At 41.3% G+C, this 18,644-nt stretch overlaps 4 protein-coding genes across 5 annotated transcripts; 3 read left to right on the top strand and 1 right to left on the bottom strand.

Annotated features, from left to right (window-relative positions):
• Positions 1-1,480: 1,480 nt before the first annotated feature.
• LOC127767873 (uncharacterized) lies at positions 1,481-3,056 on the top strand. Of its 2 annotated transcripts, none has more exons than XM_052293347.1 (4): positions 1,481-1,794; positions 1,953-2,173; positions 2,260-2,507; positions 2,593-3,056. In XM_052293347.1, the coding sequence occupies exons 1-4, from the start codon at positions 1,740-1,742 to the stop codon at positions 2,717-2,719; spliced, it is 651 nt and encodes a 216-aa protein (XP_052149307.1). In that variant the 5' UTR covers positions 1,481-1,739; the 3' UTR covers positions 2,720-3,056. The 2 variants fall into 2 exon arrangements, with proteins under 2 accessions (XP_052149307.1, XP_052149306.1); XM_052293346.1 differs by having other exon boundaries at positions 1,483-1,794; positions 2,257-2,507.
• A 4,406-nt stretch (positions 3,057-7,462) lies between these two features.
• On the top strand, positions 7,463-8,685 carry LOC127765985 (uncharacterized). Its single transcript, XM_052290974.1, has 3 exons — positions 7,463-7,714; positions 7,802-8,066; positions 8,225-8,685. The coding sequence occupies exons 1-3, from the start codon at positions 7,660-7,662 to the stop codon at positions 8,340-8,342; spliced, it is 438 nt and encodes a 145-aa protein (XP_052146934.1). The 5' UTR covers positions 7,463-7,659; the 3' UTR covers positions 8,343-8,685.
• Positions 8,686-10,575: 1,890 nt separating this feature from the next.
• On the top strand, positions 10,576-13,866 carry LOC127766555 (uncharacterized). Its single transcript, XM_052291633.1, has 7 exons — positions 10,576-10,746; positions 10,870-10,946; positions 12,154-12,287; positions 12,769-12,911; positions 13,021-13,092; positions 13,176-13,289; positions 13,371-13,866. Exons 1-7 carry the CDS (start codon positions 10,596-10,598, stop codon positions 13,523-13,525), a joined length of 846 nt encoding a protein of 281 aa, XP_052147593.1. The 5' UTR covers positions 10,576-10,595; the 3' UTR covers positions 13,526-13,866.
• Positions 13,867-14,901: 1,035 nt separating this feature from the next.
• LOC127766554 (non-specific phospholipase C1) lies at positions 14,902-17,835 on the bottom strand. Its single transcript, XM_052291632.1, has 3 exons — positions 16,585-17,835; positions 15,867-16,043; positions 14,902-15,622 (listed from the first exon to the last, which is right to left on the bottom strand). The coding sequence occupies exons 1-3, from the start codon at positions 17,726-17,728 to the stop codon at positions 15,306-15,308; spliced, it is 1,638 nt and encodes a 545-aa protein (XP_052147592.1). The 5' UTR covers positions 17,729-17,835; the 3' UTR covers positions 14,902-15,305.
• Between the last annotated feature and the right edge of the window lie 809 nt (positions 17,836-18,644).

Raw genomic sequence — 18,644 nt, 5'->3', positions numbered from 1 at the left:
ATACATATTTATATGTATACTTTTTATGTATAAAAAAAATACACACATACAAACTTTGTATACGATGTGTACAAACTTTGTATACAACGTGTATAAACTTTATATATGATGTATACAAACTTTATATACAACGTGTACAAACTTTGTATACGTACATATTAAAAAATATAAAAAACATCACGTATATTCGTATACACGTATACAAACTTTATATGCACGTATACAAACTTTGTATACGTGTATATAAACTTTGTATACCTGTATATAAACTTTATATATGTGTATACAAACTTTGTATACATACATATAAAAATCAAAAAAATAAACGTATATAAAGTTTATATACACGTATACAAACTTTATGTACACGTATACAAACTTTATATACACGTATACAAACTTTATAAAAACCGAAAAAAACTGAAAACGATAAAAAAGAAAAAAAAAAGAAAAAGAAACCAAAAATACGGAAGAAAACAAAAAAACGAAAACAAAGGAAAAAGAAAGAAAACAGAAAAAATGAAAAAAAAAAGAAACCGTACACGCGCAAGAAGAAAAAAAAGCAAAAAAAAAAAAGAATACCTTACACGCGCCGTCCGCCGCTCCTCTCCGCGCGCAACACGTGTCCAGTCGCGGATTAGCGTTTTCGCCCTTAGTTGGCGTCTTGCACCGTTGCACTGAACACGTACTTACTACACAACACAACTAGTATACGATAGGCGCGCGCGCGGGCCGTCCTGTCCGGCCCGGCCCGGTATGGTACGGGCTCCTAGCTGATCGATAAGAACGGCGCCAACGGGTGACGTGACGCGTGACGCTAACCCAACCAGTGGCGCGCCGCCATGTGCCGGGGCACCGGCCGGCATGGGGCTCTCCAGGTGCACAGAGACGTCGTCTCGTCTCGTCGTAATCTGCAGGGTCTAACGCCACGCGCGCGCACGCTCACGCGCACTAGCTAGCTGCCGCTGCCACCTCGGGATAACGACGATCGATCGATCGCTGCGCGCGACCGCCCGCGCGCTAAGCTAATCCAGCTCAAGCCTATCCACTCCACTCTACTCGGCGCGCGCGCGCGTCCCCATATCGTCACAACCAACCTCTCTGCACAAACATCCATCCATCCATCCATTTGGCCCCCTCCAGCTTGCGTCGTTGCATGCAATGCACGTATCGCTCTTTTTTTGTTACAACTTCGTCACTGTGTTATCTATATCTGGCTTAGTTACTGTATAATTCATATCTACGTGCACTGCCTAACAGCGGTTCGTTATAAATAAAACGTAACAGCAGTCATATATAATAATTAACAGATATAGATAGACATCATATCATATTATTATTACTATGAATTTGGACAGTACTACCATGTGTTTTATTAACGTTTCTTGTACTTTAAAACGGATGGAGTAAGTGATATGGATTTGCTCAGTGCACGTACCTATGCGCACCTGCACGTATATATCGTCGTTGCGATCGATACGATTGCCAAATTAGGCGATCAGTGCTACGAGTATAGCTAGCTGCACGTACGCCGCAGGTTTTCAGTTCAACCTGTGTGCTACAGCTCACTTGTTGCTCCATCAGCTCCTAGTGGAGCGAGCCCCAACACTGGATGTGTATGCGCGAGCGCCTATAAAACGGTACAGATCCACTGGGGCTGATCATCATCTCTATCATCATTTCTCATCCATCACTTTCTTTGTCCATCTCGACCTGAGAATTGAATACTCCTATCAGAGATGGGTTCTCTGATGGCTGGCTGGAACTCACCAGTTCTTGGTGATGAGAAGAAAGGTACATGCAACAAATTAACAATATGATCGACCGACGATAACGAACTGAATGGGAAGATTATTTCCTTAGTTATATATACCCACACAAATAATTCAATATGTATTGATCGGTCAATCGATCTGTAATTAATTAATTTGATCTGTTTTTGTTGAGTATAGTTCGGCTGATGAGGAACCGCTCGCTGACCAGGGAGGAGGTGGACGCGTTCTGGAGGCGCCAGCAACGGAAGCAGCCACCGTCGTCGTCGACGTCGTCGGAGCCCAACGCCACCACCTCGCCGCTCGCCTCTCCCCGCGCCGCCGCCAACGTCGTCTCGCCGCTCGCATCACCCCGCGCCGCCGGCGACATCTCGCCGCTCGCCGCCTCTCCCGGCCGCGCGGTATGTAATTAAACTAATTAAACATGCATCGATATATTCTTGGACTGAATTAATCAATTAATATAATTAATTCTCTCATGCAGCAGCAGGAGATGAGTAGTAGTCGTTGCACGTTGGCGTTGAGGAGGCTGGAGAGGATGAACTCCATGCCGTCACCGCTGGCGCGCACCGTCATGACGAGGGCCGACGATCACCCGTATCAGTCGTACTCCCACAGCGAGCCGCCGTCGCCGGCGGCTCCTCACGCCGGCGACCATCGTCATCAGCGGTCGTCGTTCGCTGCCGATCATGACGACGACGACGACGACGTCGCCAGCACCAGCAGCGAGTGCTGGTACGTATACTTAAATTTATTTAATTAACAGCTGATGTTTCACCGGCCAATAATTAATTGATTATACGATGTTAATTTGGTATAGGTGGACACGGAGCAGCTGGGCATTCCTGAACGAGACGCCGTCGCCGGAGCAGCAGATGTTCGGCAAGTCGCAGACGTACGCCTGCGTTCAGTTCCACGTCTCCCGGGTCGTCACCGGCAACGCCTAGGCCTCAGCTAGTTATAGCTAGCCACATGTCAGGGAATGCATTTGCATGTACGTATGTACGTACGTATATACGTTAGTACTTAGGCTGGTTAGCTAGCTAGCTTAGCTTTGCAGCTCTGCATCGTCCTGATCCTCTAAGAGAGTAGTGTGTTCTGTAGTGGTTAAGTACGCATGCAATTTGTATGTGTAGAATATTACTATACAAAGAGCAGTAGAGAAGTGTATAGGATCGGGCCGGCGTTCGAGAGCTTTTAATCCTTCAGCTCTCCGTGTAAATACAGATACTGCTCATGTATATACTCTCTCGTCTCTCCTATATAGATAGTTAATTGTGTTAAGACTGTACTTTGTGTGTGTGTGTGAGTAGTTCTGTGACTTCTAAATGTATTTTATATATATATGTAAAAAACTAAAAATCATTTGCACTGTTTCAACTGTGTTACACTGTTCATTCTTTTTTTTCCCTCTTCTCCCAACTAGGGATGAAAACGGTCGGAAAAACCATATACCATTTTCATTTTCAGATATTTTTCTCGAAAACGGAATTGGAACGGTAGATTCGAAAACGGTAACGATCAGTAATATTGGTATATCGGAAAGTCAAAATTCATGTCGGAATCAGCGGAGTGTGGCATAGCACACATTTAACTATGCACGTAAATGTCTTTTTAACATTATTCTTGCATCATCACACTCCATATAACATCGTTATATGATGGTTAATGATAGGATAATAAGCTTGACGAACAATATAAACAAAATTCTACAATACTTCAACATCGATAAGTCGAGGAGACTAAAGTTTAGCAAAATCCACATGCCATGTCATAGGGTTAACAACATTTTCCCTGGTCACTTCTCCTTTTTTTTTTATGGATTGCAAGCCTACCAGACTTCATTCATGGGCTTTCAATGGGTTGGACAGGCTGAGTCGCTGGAGAACTTTCGGATTTTTTCCGGAATTTTGATGGAAATTACCATACAAATACGGTTACCGACAAAAACGGTCGGAAAAACCTCCATCCCATTCCCGCTACCATTTCCAGAAGATATTACCGTTTCCATTTCCACCACTGTCGGTTACTGAAACGGTCAGTGTAAACTGGAAACGGCAACCGAAAATCTCGGAAATTTTCATACCGTTTTCACCCCTACTCCCAGCAATAATATGAGCGAGGGAACACGTACTGTAGGTCCGAAAACTATTTTGGATTATATCTCAAATGGCAATTGTATTTATTTCATGTGTATATGCCGTCTAAATATTTACTAAAAGTGTCGAAATTAAATTTATACAACTAGGACGGATGCCCGCGCAGATGCGCGGGCAATTTATTTTTTATCTATAAAAACAATACTAAAAGAAGCAATATCTCACCATATTCACTATAAGAAATAGACCATAGATTTTGATATGTACTAAATGATCAGAATGGTTATCATATCCAACCAAAAATCACTTTATCCCGATTATATATAAATTCGGCATTCACCACAACTTATTTTTATTGTCTTGAAACATGAGTATCGTTTTAATAGATAGAATTGCAGTTGTATCAAAAAAATAAACCAAATACATCATTAATACCATAAAAAGTTAATCTCCACATCATACCCAAGTGCCCATGTCTCGCAGATGTCCAAATTTATATATAAATATTTAAAAATACCGCTTCTACCAATTAATAGGGTAAAACAATTAAACTTGTATATGAATGCTCCTTTGACAATCGGGTGAAGCCGACTATAGCCGCTAAGGAGTTTTCTCTAATGCCTTATTCATGAGTCCCGTGATATAGTCGTGCTCTTCAAGGTGAACGTGAACCATAATTTTATCAGTAAGTAAGCCAGTTAAACTTTATTGTTAATGGCGGATTAAAAATTTATGGTATGATTTTTAGATGTTATAGTTGCGGAATTGTTCAGCACAAGAGTTTTTTTTTCTAACTAATAAAGTATGATAATAGGAGAATAAATGTGTGCAAAAATATGAAGAAATTGAGGGAAGAAGGGGTGGATGTACGTACGTACGTACTATCTTTAAAAATACGTATGTATACATATAGTAATACGTACGGCCCATGGTGGACTCGGTTTGGGGGTTAGGCAATTTTTTAAAAGATAAATCTAATGGTGGTAAATAATGGGTCCACCTAATTTAATGAAAATCAATGGCTAGAGAATTTATATAAATTTCTCTAAATTATAGTGCTACGTGACGACTTAGTAGCGTTTATAGGATACCACGTGGCGGCTTAGAAGCGTTTGTAAGAAGTTTAATGAATTTTTAGTATATAATAGATATAAATCTCTTCGTAAACGTGCAATATAATGTCAAAAATTCAATGAACGTACGCATAAGGAGAAAAAGTATATACAACGTTGGCTTGATTTCACAATTGGATTCATTATTACGTAGTCCTTTTCTCTCCATGTGTAGCTCGAATTAATGTGATATTATATATTATTAAGAATTTAATCTTAAGCTAGTTTTAAGAGATGCTGTACATATGAGTGAAGAAGAAGGAGAATGGGGAAGGAAGAAGAGTGTGTAGGGAGTTGACATGTGGGTCCTTATGGTAATTTGTGTCTTTTCATCTCATCTGATATATATATAAGACAGGCGTAACATGGATGAAAAGAGAAAAATAGTATCCCAAAGGAGAGTTTCAGTGGGGACCAGGTGAAAAATTAGAATAAAATTCTAAATGAGTACTAGTAGTATATTTAGGCATACGCTATTTGGCCATATGGTAAATATTTTATTTTAGCACGAGATATTGAGGCTAGTATTATATAAGAGATTAATTATTCCCTAGCCATGGCCTAGGGGCTTACATTCCAATACTCTCTATCAGGGTTTTCAATTTTGATTTCGGTAGAGCCAAAATGGCCAGAATTTCGGTATTTTTAACACTTTTTTACTGATTTTTTTAAATTTTAACATAATTTGACCAAATTCTTTAAAATTTGAGAAAACCGAAAAATTTCAATCGATATAATCACTTGCCGAGTCTTGTCCACAAGTACTACTCCCTTAAAAAAAGCCAATCCTAACAATAAATTTAGACACGTATGTGTCCAGGTTTATAGTTAGGATTGAATTTTTTTTTTTACGGATGGGGTACTCCCAATTTATACTCTCCTACTACGTACGTACTGCCTGACTGCCTCTGTGACAGATGTGAGTCCCAAATTATCCAGCAAATAGACTCGTGCCACGCTATAAAACAGTGTCCGTGCACAACCCAGATCAATTCGATCTTACACCGAGTAAAAACAAAAAGGCCCATATTCTTAGCTAGCTGTGCCGCATATATACTAACCCATTGTCGTACGTGCTACAGTGGTAGACAGCTAGTGCATGCACCTGGGAAGCTAACAGATAAGAACGACCTTAACCCGCACTGCTAATTAAGTAATTAACCAGCGGCTTCTGGAGATTATTGATCGAGCACAGGATGACGAGGCCGCGTAGCCACTGACGCAGCGACGTGTGTGCCCCTCCGGCACGGCAGCAACGGATAACGCCTATCCATCCATCGCTGTACTCTGTACTCTCAGATTCAAAATAGACAGCGTTAACTTTTTAACATATGTTTGACCGTTTGTCTTATTAAAAAAATTGTGAAATATGTAAAATTATATGTGTACATGAAGTATATTTAACAATGAATCAAATGATATGAAAAAAATAAATAATTACTTAAATTTTTTGAATAAGATGAATGGTCAAACACGTACTATAAAGTCAACGGTGTCAAACATTTTAAAACGGAGGGAGTATATCTTTTCCATTTTCAGATTATGATCACAATCAAAATTTTAAAACTAAATATTAATTCTAAAGTTAATTTTGATATCGTTATTTATTTTGTAGCATGAACTTAATTAGTCGTCAATAACACATATACTCTTTCCCTTTTTAGATAACACTTTTAGTTTGCCTCACCCATCTAACTATTCTTATTATTTTATTTTTGTGCAAATGCATATATAAGATATAAATCATGTTTAGAGTTTTTTTATAAATAACTTACAGGAAAAAATAGTAATTACATATTTTTAAATAAGATAAATGTAAAATCAACAATGTCCTATATTAAAAACAAAAATAGTATTAAATATTATTATTATAGTTTTGCTCATAATTTATCCTTAGTCATTAATAAATGTTACAACTTTTTTTTACAACTTGCAATCGGTTATAGGCTACACGATGGACTGTCAAGTCTATCCGTCCACTGGACTTCACTACTGTACACGTCGTCACATCCTAATCAAACCAAAACCCCGTGAATTTAATTAAGGCCATGCTAGATATTTTTTTTCTCGCTCAGAAAAGGCTAGATAGTTCGATAGATATTTCGTGGAGAGATAGGCCCAGCAACTTTGTTTATTGATCAGTCAGTACGAGCATGTCTCCTTGCTGCTTACACACCACCTAATTGGACGGGCCTAGCTGGCTACTCGATCATGTTTCGTCCCCGATTAAGCTTCCTAACTCGGTCACGCACCGTCCGATCAAAGGCTAACCACAATCGGACGGCTGGGAGAAGGCCACGAGATTAAGTTGGGCAAGAACCAGACAACGACATATTCAGTAGTCCAAGGTTTTGGAGATGAAACCACTCTGATTTATAAAACCTGTGTGCTTTGCCCCTGCACTAGTGCCGCTTTAATCGCTCCAAAGTCAAGCGTCAATTGCGTATATAAAACGACCGGATCGGATCGATGCCTAGCCATCATTCACTGCACTGCTCTCTCCGTTGTTTATCCATTCGCTACAATTTGCATCTGCAAATTAAAGTTGATAACTAATCATACAAGCTAGTAGCTTCAGCTTGATTTCATCTTCAGTTCTTTCTGGATAACAAATCAGACCAACTTTGTCGATCGATCCAAATTCAGAGAAATTATCTCTGAGTAGTGAATTAAAAGATGGGGTCTCTGATGGCTGGATGGGATTCACCCGTTCTTGGCGATGAGAACAGAGGCACGTAGTTTTCATTTACGTACCTGCAGATGTGTGTCAATCCATGCATGATTTGCTCATGACTTTGATTTTTGGATATATGTGTAGTTCTTGCGAGGAGGAACAAGTCGCTGACGAGGGAGGAGGTGGAGGCGTTCTGGAAGCAGCACGGCGGCGAGATGATGTCGGGCTCGCCGCTCGGCTCCCCCGCCGCCGGCGGCATGGCGCGGTCGGCCCCGGTGAGCCGCTCGAAGGCGCACGCCTCGTCGCCTCGCGGCGGCCGTATCGACCCGGCGACTCGCGTGGAGGGCTTCTTCCCCCACGACGACGCCGCCGCCGCCGCCGCCGAGAGCCCCAGCAAGAGCCACGACTGGTACGCACAACAGTAGTATCTATATACTACTTCCCTCTTAAAATATAATATTTTTTTCTATAAATTTAAACTCACAGTTGTCTAAATTTAAATTAGAAATGCTTATATTTTGAGTTTTTTATGAGAATTCATGAACTGATGATGTGATGGATGGATAGGTGGACGAGGAGCAACTGGGCGTTCCTGAACGAGCCGCCGCAGGAGGAGATCGCCGGCAAGGCGCAGAGCTACGCGCCGCAGTTCCACGTCGCCCGGATCGCCACCGGCAACGCATGAACAACGCCACAACCCCTCGACCATCGCATATAGCATAAATTAGTAGTAGTATTGATCAATCGATCAGCCAGTGTGAGTGACGTGGGGCTTGGCTTGGTGTGTGTTCATAGTACGTATTACGTTTGATAATTACCCCACGCTACAGCAGAGTAGGACTAGAGAGAGATATGATGGTACTAGTAAATTAAATTTGCGTTCTTTGGGTCATTTTGCATCAGTGTATGTACATACGTGCATCCGTATATGTACATATACCGCTATGTCGTCCTATGTATGCAAAAGCTGTTAAGACAGCGTGTAAAAAAGAAGCTACCATGTAATGGTATTTGCATATTGCAGGATCTTTCTTGGGCCATTGTCACGTGCTGGTTTGTCTTGAATTTCCTGTTTTTGAGAAAGTTCTCTTGAATTTCTGATACTGCAAGACGCATACGTGCGCTTCTTTCTATAGGCAATTGTCAGATTTGGGCCTGAAATTTCACCATTCAACTCATGGGAGCCATGTATTCGCTAAGGATACTAATTAGGGGGCTCGTTTAGGATGGGTCCAATTGAACCCAATTAGGTGTATTTGGGCCTCGTTAAGCCTATCTCTCCCACGGAGGGCCTTTTGGGTCCACCAGTCTCTTCCTTGCGCGTACGTGTACGGAGATAACCTTCAGTCTGTCCCCCCCCCCCCCCCCCCGCGTCATTTGGCTTATCTATGGTATCTCCAACTAACTCTTTAAACTTAACATGCAAAGATGTCACATCATCATCCACTAACAAGATGTCGCATCATCATCTACTAATTAACAAGATACCACATCATCATCTACTAACAATCATCACATTTAAATATTATGCAAACATGCTATATCATTATAGATTTTTATAATTCAAGAGCTTTTCAAATACAAACATATTAAATTATCATCCAATATAATTCATATAATGTTTCAATGTATATCTTTATTGTGTTTTATGATATTCTATATACTTATATAGTTAATCCTCACTTAGTTAATTAGTGCTTAAATGATTAATCTATGGTCCAAATTATCTTTCTCTTTTTTCCCTCTAATTAAGTCATATCACACAATTGTTTTTAGCCTTTAGATGATTAATCTACAGTCCAAACTATCTCCCTCTTTTCTTCTTCCATGAAGTCATACCATCTTACTTTTTACGTTTAAATCATCATTCTACATACTATTTAAATTTAAATTATTATAAACCACATTAATTTACTTAATCTGATGTTATCTAGCTATCTTACATGCTATTTTTTTTATTGTTATTATACTAAATTCCCGCAGCAATGCGCGGGGTTTCACCTAGTTAATAAGTGAATAGTTTGCAAACGAAAAATAATTTGTGAATAAAAACCTTTTATATATGTGTTTTTAGTGATCTAAAAGTGAAGGCTGAAAGATAAACTTCGATGAAAAAAACCAAAAATCAACTCCAAATTTAAAGTTGAAAATTCAAATTTTAGCTGATAAGTGTAATCATTAGCGAAAAGATGGGGCTGAAAGTAACTAAGATTTTTCTTTTCAAAACATATCCATATACACGTGCACACACTCAACCTATCACATGCACCTGAGCATTTAAAGTATTTTTATACACTCCGTCCATTTACAAATAATTGATGAATTTGTCTTTTCCGTTTAAACTTTGACCACCAATTACTTTTTTAAATAGTTAGACCATAGCTAATAAAATTTCATGCTTATATTTAGGACATAATACACTTTAATAACACGTCAGTGCTGGTAAATATTTTGAAAAGAAAAAAAGAGAAACTGTGAATAGCACACGTTGTCAGTTATTTAAAAACAGGGGGAATATTTTTATGTAAACATTTTCTTTTGTACTTTTTAAGACTAGCAGTATAATTTGGCTCACTTACAGGCTTATACACACAAAATAATATAATTTATAATCTATTTAAGCTCAACTGTAGATATGAGAACACGGGTTACTCTGGAAAACGTGGATAGCTGTTTCATTCATACTTCTTTTCAACTAGCTTTTGTAGAGAACAAAATCATGAAAGTGAAGCTGCCTCCACTTTACAAAATCAAAATCTCCCATCCCAAGCAACATCTGAACAAGTAGGCCACCAAGAAATAAACGAAGAAAACTAACTCTAGGAGTATCAAACCATCGCACATTGATAGTAGTAGTAATCTCCTATTTAGCGGAAGATAATAATAAAGATACTAGTTAACCAGATAGGAAATGTCGATGTTGCCCTCGGAGACCGAGATGTCGTGGAGCCCCGCGACCGCGAGGAAGAGGGCATTGCAAAGCCAAGACGAGCAGCGAGACCCAAAGCTGCACAAGCCCACGCCTACGCCCATGGAGACCGCCCTCTTCTCCGCCGCCTCCCTCTTCCGCGACGCCGACGACGACCAGGGTACTCTCCCCTCTCCTCTTCGCGTCCTCCCCCGTGCTCCTCCTCCACCTGACCGCCGCCTCGCTTTGGTTCTTGTTTTTTTTTTTTTTGTTTGTTTGGTTCTTTGCTGCGACGCGTCTGAAGATGGGATGCAGGTGGACGCCGATGAGCAGGTGCAGTCGGTGCAGTACGAGGAGAGAGCCCACAAGTTCCCCGGCATGGTAAGAGCTTAGCGATTCTTGAATTCTGGTTTGGTTTTGCAACTCGTGGTAATCTTTGCTGTTATGGAATCAAGAAAGTGTTTGGTGTGTTACGGGGTTGGGTTCTTGCCGTCTTGAGATCTAGTTTCGGGTGTTTCTGTAGTGGTTGGGGGCTACGATTTTGCGATTCGGTTGTGTTGGTTAGATTTGATGAACGGGACATGTTTTGACTTGTTGGAGAATTTCTGGGGTTTATTTAGGGTTTAATCTTGTAAAGACAGGGTAGATCGGTTTGGGTGAAGAACTGGCTTGTTCTTATCATGTCTGGATTCGGCCTTGGTATTTTGTTAGTTTGATAATTGATTGCTAAGCTTTATCCCCATGAGTCATGCCTGTAGCAAATTCAATAAAGAAGATGGTTGAAAGGAAAAACTAAAAGTGCTGGAACCAACAATGCCTTCATCTCGTGTAGGTTTCCCAACTCTTCAGTGCATCTCAGAAAGAAGATTAGATGTGGTAGTTACTAGTTATCATAATCTGTTGTGCATCATCTAAAAATTCAGGTAGTACATGAACTGAACAAGTAGGAAATTTATTTGTTTGGCATTTGTGATACTTGAAAGTTGAAGGATCATTGAGCCCCCCAAATAGAGCTGCATTCTAGTTAATTTATGTCTCTGTTTCCAGTACTGGCCTAATGTGTCTCGATGCTAACAAAGTAACAGGCAAGCTATCTCTGTTTGCCTGTGGGAATCAAATTTCTATCTGTGGATGAGCATCCTATAGATGCACTAGTAGAAAGGGCCTAAATACTATCACTCTCAAGGCCTTTCTGTTATGTAGATGAATAGCTTGTCAAACTTTTTACATTTTTTATGGGCTGAATAGTTCAAAGCAGTTCATTCTATTACTTTGTTGGGATTGAGCTGATTTGTTTTTGTAAAGGTATAGGAGCATAGTAACTACCGTTTAAATTTTCCCAAGATAATTTGGTTCTCTCTTCAAGATAAGCCTTTGTCTGCATGTAATGGAGCTCATGTTTGTATTGTATAGTTTAATAGTTGTTGCGATTCTATGTGCTACCACACAATATCAGTTAAGGGTACATGAAGTGACAGGCAGGATATCCCTGCCTTATGTAGTACTTCATACATTGTAGATTATTGTTTCATACTGCTTGCAGGCAGGATATCAATCTCTTTGTTCACCTTTTGGAAATGGCATGCAGGAACTGAAAATAAGGGAATTCTCAAGTCATCAGCTGAATGCTAACATGCTATGGCCTGGGACGTTCTTATTTGCTGATTGGCTGGTAAAGAATAAATCGATTCTGCATGGACGGCGGATCCTGGAATTGGGAAGGTATGGAGGCTATGCCTTGCTGTATGAAAATGTGTTGTTTCCTTTCTGCTCATACTGATTGATAAGCATTTGGCTAGTGGTTTCTATATCTAGGTGATTACTGAAGGGCTATTTATTAGACTTCTGTTAGTTGTCACCAGAAAACCAATGAATAAATATATCATATATTTAATCTATATCTGAAAATGGTTCTCTCTTTTTTTTCCTGCTATAATAATTTAAACATCTATGTTATCATGCTGCCAAGATGTAGCGGTGTGATGTACTTCCTCCGTCCCAAAATATAAGGGATTTTGGTTGGGTGTGTCACATCCGGTCAAAATCCCTTATATTTTGGAACGGAGGGAGTATGCAAGTTAACTAAGAGTTAGTTTGATTGTGATTGTATTGCCTATGAGATTCAGTATACCTGTCTTGATAATAACTAGGCTGTTTCTCAAAGATTATTAACATGATAAATGGTGTAAATTTAACTGTTCAGTGGGACGGGAGCTTTGGCCATCTTCCTGCGGAAGGCATTTCAAGTAGACATCACAACCACTGATTACGATGATGGGGAGATCCAGGAGAATATAGCTTACAACTGCAAAGCTAATGATTTGGGTGTCCTTCCTCATATCCGGCGTAAGAAAACTAAGTACTTCTAGACTTGTAATTATGCCTTTTAGGTGCAGGGAAGATGCACCAACCAAAAGGGAAAAATTGATTCCTATTGTTTCTTTTGTACCCTCAGATACATGGGGAGATCAGTTTCCAGTTCTCGTACCAGATTGGGACATTGTTATCGCCAGTGACATTTTATTGTGTAAGTGTTCATTGTTAATATCTCGAGTCATCATACCTTACTTTGGTGCTATATGCTAATATGATATACACTTCTGCTTTTAGATGTCAAACAATATCCAAACCTAACCAGAACATTATCCTTTCTCCTGAAAGAATACAAGGGCTGCAGTCAGAATGCTGGTTCAAGTGCCAGTACAGCCATCACGAACAAATCAGGTACTGCCTACATATTGCATTCTTCTAACTTGTACATATTGCCTACATAAGAATACCTTTAGTGAGTTTCTCCACTTGCAGGAACTCAAGTGCCTGTTAAGTTTCCCATTTTTCTGATGAGCTGCCGTAGAAGAATTGGCAAGGACCAGTCCCTCTTCTTCGAAGAATGCGAAAAGGCAGGCCTGGAAGTACAGCATCTGGGCGCTCTTGTGTACCTCATCTACACCAAGCAGTAGCGAAAATCCAGTGGATCATCATTAGGGTTAGATTGCTCAAATGGCAACAGACAAAGGCATAAATTCAGTCACAAGCCAGTAAAATGGAATTTTCTCAAATGGCAAAAGAGGAAGGCCTAAATTCAGTCACACGCCGTAAAATGGAAAGGAAACATGGATTTTTTGGTAGAGCATGAAACTGGTATTTCGTCTTATTTTCCGTTGACATTAGTTTTGACCGAGAATTTATCTTCTATACACCCCTTGTCGCTGATGGGTTTATACTGCTTTCCTGTACACATTCTTATATGTGGAGAAATGGTGAAACACTGAAATGCTATACATCGAGAATTATGGATGGATGAGAAACCAGGCAAATGCGCTTGGCCATGTATTGATCAATTGATGCTTTTTTTTTTTTCTTTTTGAACAATGCAAAACTCCTCTTCCAGCCCAGCCAATGTCTCTTCCGACTGCCAGAACAGAAACATTTGGCAGCAGAGCCTGCAAGTGTCATCTTTTATTTTCCCTCGACATTGTGTTCATCAGGGATGTACTGGAGTTGTACAACTGGAGCCAAGGTGCAATTGAGATTTTGCTTGGTTTTCCATCCCACGTTTTTGTTATGTTTGGCTGGTGACTTGATGAGCAAGAAGCAATGCCGTTCAGTCCTAAGTTCATTTTTTTAAAATTGCAAGCAACTAAAACTGTTGAAATTAAGAATCTAAGGGTGTGTTTAGTTGGGGAAAAGGAAATTTTTGGATGTCACATCGAACGTTTGACCGAATGTCGGAAGGGGTTTTCGGACACGAATGAAAAAACTAATTTCAGAACTCGCCTGGAAATCGCGAAACGAATCTTGAGACTAATTAAGCCGTCATTAGCACATGTGGGTTACTGTATCACTTATAGCTAATCACGGACTAATTAGGCTTAAAAGATTCGTTTCGCGATTTCCCCCATAACTGTGCAATTAGTTTTTCTTTTTATCTATATTTAATGCTTCATGCATGTGTCCAAAAATTCGATGTGATGTTTTTGGGAAAAAAATTTGGGGAACTAAACGGGCCCTAATACCATGTGGTTTCAGGAATATAGTACTCTATCATCCGAAAATATAAAAACCTAGGACCGGATATGACATTTTCTAATACTACGGATCTGGATAGAATAGGACATTTTTCAGTATTACGAATAATGTCCCATCCAATTCTAGATTCTTATATTTTGGAAGGGAGGGAGTAGTTTTTATTGTAATTTTTCACCTGACAAGCTGACAAAATCAGCATTGAACAACCAGTTCATACTATGCCTATAGTACAGTACTACAGTTGGGCAGATTAACGCACAGATTGTTTAAAGCTAGAAATAACAGATGCAAACTGGTACAAACATCATACATTCATACGGGCCAAATCTTTCAATACCACTATAACTGGTGTACATAAAGTATTTCATCAGAAGTGCAGTTCAACTGCTGAATAAGCAGGTACAGAGCTGAATATCGATGGTTTACAAATTCCCTCTCCAGCTTATCCAGAGTAGGATCTTATCAGATACTTCTGAGCTGATATCTCAGCGTTATCAGAGGACAGCTGAAGTAAAAGCTTGAGATATCAAGTATCATGATGTCTATGTACAAAGCCATGTTTAAGATCTATCAATTACATAATACTAGCACACTTTGCCGTACACCAACCTACCTATGTTTTCTTAGCACATTGTACGAGTTCTCATCAACCAAAAGCTGACGCGGTGCAAATCATGATGCAGAATTGTGGATAAATCTGAGAACAATCCATCAGAGTTCAGATGATAAATCAGAGGACGGTGAGGCTCTGCTGGTGAGTGCAGGCCTCATGGTGACCAAAGCAGATTCATTTGCACCAGCTCTTAGAGCAATTCTGCCAGCTTCCAAAAATCTAGCAACAGCATCCTCTGCATAGCGGTTTGCTTCACCCACAGTCATAGTCCTGCCAATATCTGGGTAGGTGTTGAGTACATGGTCACCATTGAGCTGAGAAGCAAGCTGAATCAACTCCACTTGAAACTCTGACAGAGATGAATCTTCCTTAGGGCCAAACGGTCGCAGAGACTTTGTGACCTCTGGGAGTTTCTCTGTTAGGAAACAATAACATATATAATTAGGTTGCAATGCAATTTCAGTAATAATTAACTAAGTTCCAAAACTCTGCATTGATAAGCAACTGTAAGCATTGGGAGCTTCCAGAACAGAATGCTCTACAATATCTGAACTTTGTGATACTTTCCCTAAATAATTGTCAGCGTCAACAAAATGGCATTGGTGTAGTAGAGTACATATATCTTCTAATAATAACATAATGAACACAAAACTATATACCTGGACAATCAGTTCTGGGTGTTTTCCGGATTTTGAAGTAGTTCTCAAAGGTCCCAGCCCATGCATCCCTCTTTGTCAGGAAGTTAGAATGTAAATTAAATAGCTTCTTTACTGTTGCAGGGATGGATGAGTGCTCATATTGTGAGGAGTCCTGTGGCCCATTTGGTTCATGGATCACTGCAGAAATGAAAAGCAAGACCAGTTAATACTAAGAGATATACAAAACAGAACACCATTAAAATATTTCTATGGTTGTGTAAGGCACAACTGGCCCTTCCAACATAAAACAGCATGATACATGCTAGTTGGCTCTTTGCTTGTACAGTTGTGCCTTACAGTGGTTCAACGTTCAAGTTCCTTGGTTTGTCAAGTACAACTTTACAAGCAAAGAGCAAACATAGAACTCATGTTTGCTACATAGAACAAGTTAGCTAAAAATGTCTTGCACTTTTTTATTCATATGCAACTTTTTGAAATGTTATCTACTATGGAAACTCAAAGGCTCGGTCTATATTACCTAGCCTACACACCTATGTTACTCGATGAATGTTTCTGTGGAGAATGAATGACAAATTCTCCCTCGAATATTGCAGTAAAATTCATACTAACAGAGACTAATCTTAACAAGTTCTCTAATCAATAGTCTTTACTTATAGACATCAAAATTCAAGGAATAACTTCTTGAAAGGGAATAGATGCAAACAGCACAAGTACTTACCAGTGCGCTTCTCGATCCATGGTGAGATAAGGAAAGAAGGCACGCGCACTCCAAGCCGATCAAACTTGAAGTAGTAAGGATCAGGGCCAACAATTCCATCAGGCTGTGGAACCCCGACAACCGGCGTAGGCACATGGTCATAGAATCCACCATGCTCATCATAGGTGATGATCAGAGCAGTCTCGTTCCACTGCGGACTCGCTCGCAGCGTCTCATACACCTCCTTGACGAACCTCTGCCCCCTCGCTACGTCGTGCGAGGGGTGGTCATCGTTTGCAGGGAACATCTCGCAATCGAAGTACCTCTGCTCAATCACCGCGTAATTCGGCAGCTTTCCCCACTTGGCGTGAAGCTTGAACTTGAGGCTGTACTGGTGGAACTTGACGAGGTGCTTGAGGCGGCGGAGGCTCTGGTAGAAGAGCGTGGCCGGGATGTTCTGGTAGTAGATGCCAAAGGACAAGCCGTTCTCCTCGAGGCTATCGAAGATGGTCTTCTGCGGGAAGCCATGGATGAGGTCCTTGCGGGCGTTGAAGGTGAGGCCATGGGAGGTCGCGGAATGGACGTAGAGGCGATTGGGCTGGGTGGAGGTGGGCACGGAGGCGAACCACCGGTCGAACACGGCGAACTCGTCGGCGAGGGCGGCGTAGACCGGCACGGACTCCGGCTTGAACCCGCTCATGACGTTCTGCGGCATGCCGAGGCCCATCCCGCGGGCGTTCTGGGCGAAGCCGGACATGGGGGCCGGCACGGCGGAGGTGTCGGCGGAGCCGAAGATCTGCTCGCGGATGTCCTCGAAGCCGTGGCCGGGGTCGGAGTCGACGTAGCCGGCCTCGTCGGTGACGAAGATCTCCGGGGAGGAAGGGTCGGAGGCGTTGAGGCGGTTGGATTGCGTGCCGTTGAGCCCGTCGATGTCGGGGCGGGTGCGGCTGAGCCACCCGAGGATGTGGTCGAAGCTCCGATTCTCCATCACCACCACCACCACCGTCTTGATCGGCGAGTGGATCTCGTGCTTCCGCCGCCGCCGCTTCAGCCCGCGGTGGTGCGTGCTCTCCAGGCAGTGCCCGGACACCACCAGCGTCAGGAGCAGCACCCCGACGAGCAGCCTCCCCCCGCCGCGCCGCTCCCTACCTCCCCCGCCCGCCATGGCGCCGGCGTCAAGCTCGCTCCCTCCTCCTCCTCCTCGGCGGCGGCGGCGAGGAGTTGGTGTTCGGCGAGTGGTTTGCTTTGCTTTTGCGTGTCTCCTCTCCTCTTCTTTCCTTTCCTACCCGTGCGGGGGTTGGACTTTAGACTTGGAAAGCAGTTACCGCCTGACAGGTGGGACCCAGTGTCATAGTCAGTGGGGGTCGCTGCGTTCACGGTTCACCGCAACGCGGGCCCACGAGTGTTGGTGAATGTGTCGCTGACTGGTGGGGTCACTGGTCTGTGGGGTCCGGGGAGCAGTGTCGGAGAAGGTTCTCTCTTTTGCTCTCTCTACCTAATGGGAAAGCATATGCTATTACTGGAATCTAAAGATTTTTTTTTTCTTGGGGTTCTCTTTTCTATTGGAACTATGCGACAACCACACGCGTCCATGTGTTGTTTTCATGGAGTATTTATCAGTTAGTAAATTCGGATTTTACAAATACTGCATTTTTTTAACCTTCGATTATACTAATACAACTTGTCAAAGTCTAGTCATGAGATGAGAGATTGCCTTAGAACAATCTACTCGCAGATTTATGTAAAAAAAAATCTACTTGCAGATTGCAGCTTAGGATTTGCCACGACTGTGTGTTTCTTTGGAATCTTATCATGACAAGTACGATTTTTTTTCCCATTGAGAAAGAGGCGTAAGAAGTAGGAGTACCTGTTCGAAATTTTTCTAACATTACACTATAGTCAGTTCATTCCAGGATGCCTCATCTCTCACAAACCACATGTTTGGTAGACTTGTGAAATATAAAAAACAGAGTTTTAGAATTTTCATCTAAAAAAGAGAGTTAGAATCTGTCTTTTTGTAACTTGCCTTTTAAGTAGCTATGTATGCTATTCTTAAATTACAATTAAACATCGTCTCCTTG

Source organism: Oryza glaberrima, chromosome 3, assembly GCF_000147395.1.
Source record: "Oryza glaberrima chromosome 3, OglaRS2, whole genome shotgun sequence".
Taxonomy (NCBI): domain Eukaryota; kingdom Viridiplantae; phylum Streptophyta; class Magnoliopsida; order Poales; family Poaceae; genus Oryza; species Oryza glaberrima.
The sequence above is the reverse complement of the archived record's forward strand: the minus strand, read 5'-3'. Positions and strand labels throughout refer to the sequence as shown.